Here is a 9,000-nt window from a genome sequence, read left to right on the forward strand (position 1 = left end):
GGAATTAATAGGCTATTGTGAGCTAACTGATATGTGTGCTAGGAATCAAATCAGGTTCTCTAAAAGAGTAGTAAGTGGTTTTGTATTGTTTGTTTGTTTGTTTGTTCTTAGACATGATCTCTCTACATAGCCCTGATTATTCTGGAACTCACTATGTGGATTAGGCTGGCCTTGAATTTACAGAGCTCCTCCTGCCTCCGCTTCCAGAGTGCTTCCATGAAAGGTGTGCTCCACCATGTGGAGCTTAGTTGTAACTTTTGACATAAAGTCTCACTGGCTTCAAACTCAGCATCCTCTGGCTTCAGGCTTCTCCCCTGCCCCCCCCCCCCCATTGCTTCCGGGATTACAAGAATGTATCAACACACCAGCTGAAGTGAGGTGTTTTGTTTTTTGGTTTTTTTGAGACAGGGTTTCTCTGTGTAGCCCTGGCTGTCCTGGAGCTCACTTTGTAGACCAGGCTGGCCTCGAACTCAGAAATCCACCTGCCTCTGCCTCCCAAGTGCTGGGATTAAAGGTATGCGCCACCATACCCTGGCTGAGGTTTCTTTTTTTAATGTTTGTTTGGAACAGGATCTCAATGTATCCTGCATTGACCTTGAACTTGCTAAGTAGCTATGGAAATCCTTGTGTTCCCCCAAGCCCTAGCGCCCCCCCCCCCACCTTTCCAGTGCTGGAATTAGAGGTGTGGGCCACCAGAAGTTTTTTGTTTTGTTTTGTTTTTTTCCAGAGAGAGAGAGAAGGGTAGTTTTAGACAGATGTGTTTTCATGGAGTAGCCCAGCCTGGCTTTGAACTCATGATGACCCTGCCTCCACTTCCTGAGAACTTAGACTACAGCTGGAGAAGCACTACACTGCTCCTTTGTTCATTTGAATGTTGTAGACCAGGCTGGCCTCAAACTCAGAAATCCGCCTGCCTCTGCCTCCCAAGTGCTAGGATTAAAGGCGTGTACCACCATGTCAGGCTTGTGTTAATTCTTTTTTTTTTTTTTTTTTTTCATTTAAATATTTAATTGTATCAGTACAATAATAGTTGCTTTTTCTTGTAGGCTTCCTTTATGACAGGCATTATTTGAGGTATTAGGCAGGTACCATTCTCCCTGTTTTCTAGGTGTAATTATTCCAAACCATAGACCCGTCACAGCCAAGAGTGGAATCCAGTCAGGGCTGAGCAGTCTAGCTCCTCAGCAGCCTTGTACTATTTATTTCTGTCAAATATGTAATTACTGTTGTTGCTGTTATTAAATAACCAAGGCTGTAGCTCAATTGTAAAACATTTGCCTCGGAGACCCAGAGCCCTAGATACAATAGCTTACCAGGGCGAGTGCCTCAGGCAGGCCAGTTGCTGAACCAGTTTGATGCAACCTGGTCTACACAGCCTGTTCTCAGACAGCCAGAGCCACATAGCAGGGAGACCTTTACAAACAAACAAAATAACACCGTCAAGAAACGTCACCCTTTTTATTATTCAGTCCTTAAGGCAGGTATTAGTCAGTACCGTGTAATTGTTCCTGTCTGATAACCCAGCGTGGTAGAACTTCTGGTATCGTAGCTGAGCCTGCAGCCAGCAGCTCAACAGTCCTGGACCGAGGAAACTGGAGCCTTCCTTTCCAACCTCCTCCAGTCCCACTAGCCAAGTCCCTGCCCTAGAAAGCCCCAAGCCCCGGGGATATAAACAGGGCTAGCTAGGTAGGATCCCAGCCACCGCTAGTTCGGAGTCACGTGTCGGAAGCGCTAGAGGTCGTTGCAGGGGTGTGGCTCGGGGGAGTGGTGGCTGGCGGAGGAGCAAAATGGGGTCCTGCCTTATGAGGTGTGCTGAGGTAGTAAGAACCTTGGGAGGACAGGAGATAGGGAGGAACCACAGGGCCCGAAGTGGGGGATGGGGACTGAACAAGGCCAGGTGCATCCCGGGGAGCTGGGGGGGCCGGGGTGGGGGAGGGGCGGGCAGTGGGGGTGATGGGGATAGTGGTCACATGAATCAAGACAGATGGGAGAAGTCCCAGTGGAAGAAAGACACAGAAATGAAAGAAAATGTCAGAGATGAGTCAGAGAAAGAAAGAAAGGACAGGCCTTGTCAGGGAGGGTTAGAAACAGACACGGGGGTGGGGTGGGGGTAGGGGGTAGGGGATAGAGAGGAATACAGGGAAAAGAAGCACGTGATGCAGACAACTGGCATCATCCAGTTCTCTGGTCTTCCCCTAGGCTAGCCCTCTGAAAAACAAGCAGCTGTACTACCAGGCAGTGTCTGTGATCAACCTCAGGAAGAGACGAAGGATGGCCAAAGAGAAGGGCCTCATCAGCCCAGAAGACTTCGCTCAGCTGCAAAAGTACATAGAATGTGAGTCTTTCTCCTGGTCCTTCTGGAGGCTTCATTCTCATGACACTTCATGCCAGTGTTCCAGCTACCTAGAGCTGGTCTCCTTACACAGCCCATCATGCCAGAGGCCCGGCCTCTCTGTCCACCTTCTCTCCTGACAGCTTGCCCCAGGCCTCAAAAGGGGAAAGAGGGCTGTCTGTTGCTGTGGAAGAGCTGACGCATCCTTTCACTTGACCCACTTGACCTGTGGGTGTCCGAGTGGGACTCTGGCAGAGGGCCAGGCTATCCTTGTATTCTTGTCTTCCTCAGACTCCAGCAAAAGGGTCAGCGATGTACTGAAGGTCTTTGACGATGGTGAGATGAACAGATTTTGCCAGGGAGATGTAAGTGGCAAGGGGCACACTTTGCTCGACTACCTCTCCACTGGGATCCCCAACTTCTGGGGATTTTTGTGGGCCCGCTTCTTGCTTTCTCCCCTGTAAAGACCACCTTGTTGGTTGTTACTACAGCTATTGCTTTAGAACAAAACAGGAGATCCTAGTAACTCTGGAGATGTCCTAAGAAACCGTATTCTGCCTCTTGTGCTTATCAGAACTCTGCATCCATCATCTACCTCAGTCCCCAGCTTCTCCATCCTGCAGACTCCCCAAAATAACACTCACTTTTTGTTTGTTTGTTTGTTTTTTGTTTTTTCAAGACAGGGTTTCTCTGTGTAGCCCTGGCTGTCCTGGAGCTCACTTTGTAGACCAGGCTGGCCTCGAACTCAGAAATCTACCTGCCTCTGCCTCCCGAGTGCTGGGATTAAAGGCGTGCACCACCACGCCCAGCTATAACACTCATTTTTTATCACAGGCCATTGGGTACCTAGGATTTGAACAATTTATGAAAATGTATCTGGAAGTGGAGGAGGTTCCCCATCACCTGTGCTGGGCTCTGTTTTGGTCCTTCCACACTAGTCAAGATGTGGCTGAGAAGACCAAGTCAAAAGGTATGATGAAGCAGGTAGGGCTGGCCTGGGTCATGGGGGGGGGGGTTGGGGGGGATGTCAAAATAGTTTGAACTTGGGAATGAGGATTGAAACAGTCATATACTGTGGTCTCATCAAGGGAGAGGGAGGTAGAGGGTGGTCTCACCAAGCTAGGAGCTAGTGAAAGGAAAGATAAAGGGGGAGCTGAGAAAAGAACAAGAAGAAACCCAAAGTAGATCTGACCCCGGATCTGCCACGTTTTCATCTTGTAGCCAATGTGATCTGTCTCAGTGATGTGTACTGCTACTTCACCCTCCTAGAAGGTGGCCGGCCAGAAGACAAGCTAGAGTGTGAGTTTGCTGTTCTTAAGCAGAAAAAAAGGGGGGGGGGTGGAAAAGGGAAGAGGGGAGGGAAGTCTTCCCCAGCCCCCCTGTCCATATTCCTTTGAGATTTTTAAAGGCAACAAGGTGAGACCTGAAAATAGGCCTGTTTCCTCTGTTCTCCTGAGCTGCCACCACAGTCACTTCAGTTCCCATGTCTATACATCCCCCATGGAGGTGGCCTCGGATGTTGATGGCACATAGAAGTGTATGCTGCCTCCATTGTATTTACCAAGGCCGGCATGCACTGGCTGTTTGCCCTTTTTTGATTCATTTGTATGTGACAGGGTCTTATAATGTGTAACCCATCCTGGTCTCAAATTGTCTATCCTCCTGCTTTAGCTTCCTAAGTCCTGGGATTATAGCTGTATACCCTGTGTCTCCCTTCTTTCTGATCTGCCCTGTCAATCCTATTCCTTTTTTTTTTTTTTTAAGATTTATTCATTTATTTTATGCATATGAGTATACCTCCATTGCTCTCTTCAGAGACACCAGAAGAGGGCATCGGATCCCATTACAGATGGTTGTGAGCCACCACGTGGTTGCTGGGAATTAAACTCAGGACCTCTGGAAGAGCAGTTGGTGCTCTTAACCACTGAGCCACCTCTCCAGCCTGTCAGTCCTATTCCTAACTTCAAAATCCCTCCATATCTCTTTATTTCTCTTGCTCTCTGAATTCTTGGGGTTTGTTTTTGTTGTGTTTAATATTTTTTTTGAGACAGGGTCTCACTATGAATCCCTGGCTGGCCTGGACCTCCCTATGTAGAGCAGCATGGCCTTGAACTCATAGAAATCTGCCTTCCAAGTGCTGGGATTACAGGGCCACCGTGCCTGGCCTTGGGATGAGTTCTTTGGATCTCTCGAATAAACTGACCCAGTTACTCAAACACTTCACAGTCACCTTCAAGCTGTACGACATGGACAGGAATGGGATCCTGGACAGCACGGTGAGCTGTGGGAGCTGTGTGCTGGGCAAGGGAGTCTGTCCATCTGCCTGTGCTCGTACACCTGGAGTTTTCCAGGGTCTCCAGAAACAGTGAAATGGTCGGGGGTGTAGCTTAATGGCATACAGAAAACCTTGGGCTTATCCCTAAAACTACCCTCTCCCCCAGGCATTAAAAAAAAAAAAAAAAGAGCGAAAGACAGTGGTGTGGAGGGGGTACTTAGTCCCCTAGGACTAACTATGGAAGTAGTTCCCAAGAACTTTGACTCTAAAATAGAGAAGCCAAGAGATATGAAGCCTATAAATACTTACTTGTCAGAGGTACCTGAGAACAAGGGGTGATTCTGGAAGTGGAATCCAGGAGCCCTGATTTCTAGAGGACGTTGTTGTAGTGACCATAGTAAGTGGCTATCTATGGCCTTTATCTTCTTTTCTTCAGGAAGTGGAAAAAATCATCCTTCAGATGATGCGAGTGGCCGAATATCTAGACTGGGATGTGTCTGAGCTGAGACCGGTGAGGCGGTTTGTCCTTTTCCTTATTGCATTCCCCACCCCCACCCCCACCCCCACGGTCCTGTATCTCCCTTATCCCATCTCCCATGGGTACCTGGTTCCTCTGCTAGCATGACTGTGTGGTGTCCTAGGAGACGGTGGAGAGGGTCTGGGGACCACTCCCAGCAGAAGGCCTTTCTTCCTGTCCAATCAGATCCTTCAGGAGATGATGAAAGAGATGGATCAGGACGGCAGTGGCACTGTATCTCTAGCCGAGTGGGTCCGGGCTGGGGCCACCACGGTGCCGCTGCTTGTGCTTCTGGGCATGGACATGGTGAGTGAGAAAGGCTGGTAAGGGCGGGGCGAGCGCGGTCTTGGAATAATACTCACCAGAGAACCAGAGATTAGCCTTCTAAGAAGCTGGCACCCTCTGTGACCTCCTAGACTATGAAAGATGACGGCCACCATATGTGGAGACCCAAGAGATTCACCAGACTGGTCTACTGCAACCTATGCGAACTGAGCATTAGCCTCGGCAAACAGGGCCTGCGCTGTAACCGTGAGTCACTCGGGAACGTGGGAGCGGGGAAGCACAGCAGTTAGTGGGGACGTGATGCTATGAACTCAGATGAAACAAGGATTTGAATTTTGGGGCTCTGCTACTCACTCTCTCTGATCCTGGGGAAGCAATATAGCTTTCTGTTATTAATTATTATTATTTGTATGCTGTGCTGAAAGCCCAACCCTATATATGTCCTTTTTTTTTTTTAAATAATCTTTATTATAAAAAATAAAAAAAAACTTATAGGGCTGGAGAGATGGCTCAGTGGTTAAGAGCACTGACTGCTCTTCCAGAGGTCCTGAGTTCAATTCCCAGCAACCACATGGTAACTCACAACCATCTGTAATGAGATCTGGTGCCCTCTTCTGGTGTGTCTGAAGACAGCTACAGTGTACTCATATACATAAAACACATAAATATATATCTTTAAAAAAAAAACCTAGTGAATAAAAAAACAGTATCTCACACTATAGCTCAGGCTGGCCTGGAACTATATGGCCCAAACTGATCTCAAAATCCCAACAATCTTTTTGCCTCAGTAGCAGCTACTGTTGCTACTGCTTCCTCCTCCTCCTCCTCCTCCTCCTCCTCCTCCTCCTCCTCTTCTCTTCCTCTCTTCCTCCTCCCTCCTCCCTCCTCTTCCTCCTCTTCTCTTCCTCTCTTCCTCCTCCCTCCTCCCTCCTCCTCCTCCTCTTCTCTTCTCTTCCTCTCTTCCTCCTCCCTCCTCCTCCTTTTCGTTTTTGAGACAAGGTCTCTCTCAAGTCATGGCACTTGCTATGTAGACCAGGCTGGCCTCAAACTCACAGAGATTCCCCCCTGCCTCTGCCTCCATGTGCTGGGACTAAAGTTGTGCACCACCACACCCAGCTTGCCTCAGCCTCTTGAATGTTGCATTAAAGGAGTGAGTCATCATACCCAGTTTTGAGTTTTTCTTTAACCTTTAGTTTCCTCGACTGAAAAGGGAGATAACTGTGAACAGTAAATATGTGGATACTGTTATTGCTAGCACATGCCTGCAGTAACAGCATTCCTCAGCTATAGACAGGAGGATCTGGAGTTCAGGGCCAGCCCCAGTTACAGAGGAACTTTAAGTCCATCCTTAAAGGTACAGCCTGGGCTACATAAGACTGTATCTCAAAACAAACAAGCAGTGATGTGAGATGTCAGTGAGTAAAGGCACGTGCTGCCAAACGTGACTTTCTGAGTTCGATTCCCTAGAACCCGAAATAAAGGGAGAGAGCTGACCAGAGAGCTGTCCTGTGATCTCTCCACATACACTGTGTCACACACATACCCACACACATAAATGCATGCGGCTAACTAGTTGGAAGGAGGCATTATGGTTTTGCAGTACATCAAAGAGTCGATTATTTTATTGAGACACGGTTTGTGTAGCTTTGGCCAGCCTGGACTGGATATGTAGACCAGGCTTGCCTCAAACTCCCAAAGAGCTTCCTGCTCAGTTCCAAGCCTAGCACAGGGACAATGTGGAGACTGACAGGAGGTGGCATTTGCATTGTTAGGAGAGTGAGATGAGGTTTGCCCTTGCAAACTTCTCTACCACAACCTGGCAGCAAGGGGTGCATGTCTTGTTCCAGTGAGTGACCCTTCCTCACTCCCAAGAAAGGAGAAGAGGGGGAAAGGCCACAACTAAGGCTCTGACCTTCTTCCCTCTCCCCAGTCTGTAAGTACATTGTTCATGACCACTGTGCCATGAAGGCCCAGCCTTGTGAAGTCAGCACCTATGCCAAGTCTCGGAAAGACATTGGTGTGAGTGACCCCATGCCTGCTCATTCCCACACTGCTAACCCCATCCTAGCCCTGGTCCCTAGCCCTTTTCTGCCCCTTGTTGCCTTTCACATGAGGTGCTCCCAGACAAGGAAGGGCTTGCCTCTCTCTCCCAAGGTCCAGTCACACGTATGGGTTCGAGGAGGTTGTCAATCTGGGCGTTGTGACCGCTGCCAGAAAAAGATCCGGACCTACCACAGCCTAACAGGACTGCATTGTGTGTGGTGCCACCTGGAGGTCAGTTCAGGAACTGTCCCTCCAGAGACCCTCTCTACTCTCTTACTGACATAGGTTTTCTTGTTCCCAAGGGCTTTCTTTCCTGTCCATACTCTCAAGCTGAGAACTAATAAAGTCTCCTGCGTGATTTCTGTTTCCCTTTTGTGCTCCTAGATCCATGATGACTGTCTGCAGGCTGTAGGTCCTGAGTGTGACTGTGGGTTGCTCCGTGATCATATCCTGCCTCCGTGTTCCATCTACCCCAGCGTCCTGGTAAGTCCCTCAACAGCAGCTGGGAGGGAGCAGAACAGGAGCTTTTCCTGAAAAAGAAAGTATCCCTGTTTTCTTATGAACATACCACTACACATGGAATGCCTTTGGTTTGGTATAGAGTTTTGTTACTGTTTCTTACTATGTAGCCCTGGCTGTGCAGACCAAGCTAGCCTTGAACTCAGATCTGCTTGCCTCTGCCTCTCAAGTGTTGGGATTATAGGATAGGTGTGAGCCACCATACCCAGCCAGAGTAACGTTTAGAACGGAGGATCCAAATGAGACCCACCTATTTGATCCCTGGATAACTCATATTATTTTTCTCTTTCATTGTTCCCAGGTATCTGGACAAGAGGGCAAACATAAGACCACAGATGATACAAGCTTGTGCACCCCTGAGGCTTTTCGGGTACGGGACTGAGGGTCGTGGGCTTAAAGGTCATGCCAGCTTTTGATTTGAGTCTTCTGGGGAGGGACTGAAGTGGAAAGTGGGGGATACCTGATCTCTAAAAACTTCAGCTTGGTAGAGGAGGAGAGAGGAGAGGGAAAGCACCCTGGGAAATGCCAGTCCCTCTGTAGAGCTTGCCTTTGTCCTTGACAAAATCCTGCTTTATTTATCCTTATTTTCTTCCCTCCACTGCAGATTGAACCTGTTCCTAACACCCACCCCCTTCTAGTCTTCATCAATCTTAAGAGCGGAGGCAAGCAGGGGCAGAGGTGAGGAGGCCTATGCTGCCTCTTCCTAGATGGAGAGAGAGGATCAGACTGTGGGGGAGGAAGGGGATGTGTGTGTGGAGGGGATTCCTCGGGTCAGACTGTGGGGGAGGAAGGGGATGTGTGTGTGGAGGGGATTCCTCGGATCAGACTGTGGGGAGGAAGGGGATGTGTGTGTGGAGGGGATTCCTCAGGGGAGGACTGTGGGGAGGAAGGGGATGTGTGTGGAGGGGATTCCTCGGATCAGACTGTGGGGAGGAAGGGGATGTGTGTGGAGGGGATTCCTCGGGGAGGACTGTGGGGAGGAGGGGGATGTGTGTGGAGGGGATTCCTCGGGGAGGACTGTGGGGAGGA

General features: G+C 49.1%; 1 protein-coding gene across 1 annotated transcript in view; it reads left to right on the forward strand.

Moving 5' to 3' along the window:
- Window positions 1-9,000, forward strand: part of Dgka (diacylglycerol kinase alpha) — a 27,548-nt gene that overhangs the window by 4,972 nt on the left and 13,576 nt on the right. The window contains exons 3-15 of the mRNA XM_029542023.1: window positions 2,200-2,335; window positions 2,624-2,697; window positions 3,167-3,302; window positions 3,554-3,631; window positions 4,559-4,608; window positions 5,044-5,118; window positions 5,311-5,430; window positions 5,541-5,655; window positions 7,340-7,428; window positions 7,564-7,683; window positions 7,837-7,935; window positions 8,273-8,341; window positions 8,576-8,652. Coding sequence (XP_029397883.1) covers window positions 2,272-2,335; window positions 2,624-2,697; window positions 3,167-3,302; window positions 3,554-3,631; window positions 4,559-4,608; window positions 5,044-5,118; window positions 5,311-5,430; window positions 5,541-5,655; window positions 7,340-7,428; window positions 7,564-7,683; window positions 7,837-7,935; window positions 8,273-8,341; window positions 8,576-8,652 — 1,166 coding nt within the window. The 5' untranslated portion in view covers window positions 2,200-2,271. The remainder of the gene's footprint in view (window positions 1-2,199; window positions 2,336-2,623; window positions 2,698-3,166; window positions 3,303-3,553; window positions 3,632-4,558; window positions 4,609-5,043; window positions 5,119-5,310; window positions 5,431-5,540; window positions 5,656-7,339; window positions 7,429-7,563; window positions 7,684-7,836; window positions 7,936-8,272; window positions 8,342-8,575; window positions 8,653-9,000) is intronic.

The sequence above is a fragment of the Mus pahari genome, chromosome 9 (genome assembly GCF_900095145.1).
Source record: "Mus pahari chromosome 9, PAHARI_EIJ_v1.1, whole genome shotgun sequence".
In the NCBI taxonomy this organism is placed as follows: domain Eukaryota; kingdom Metazoa; phylum Chordata; class Mammalia; order Rodentia; family Muridae; genus Mus; species Mus pahari.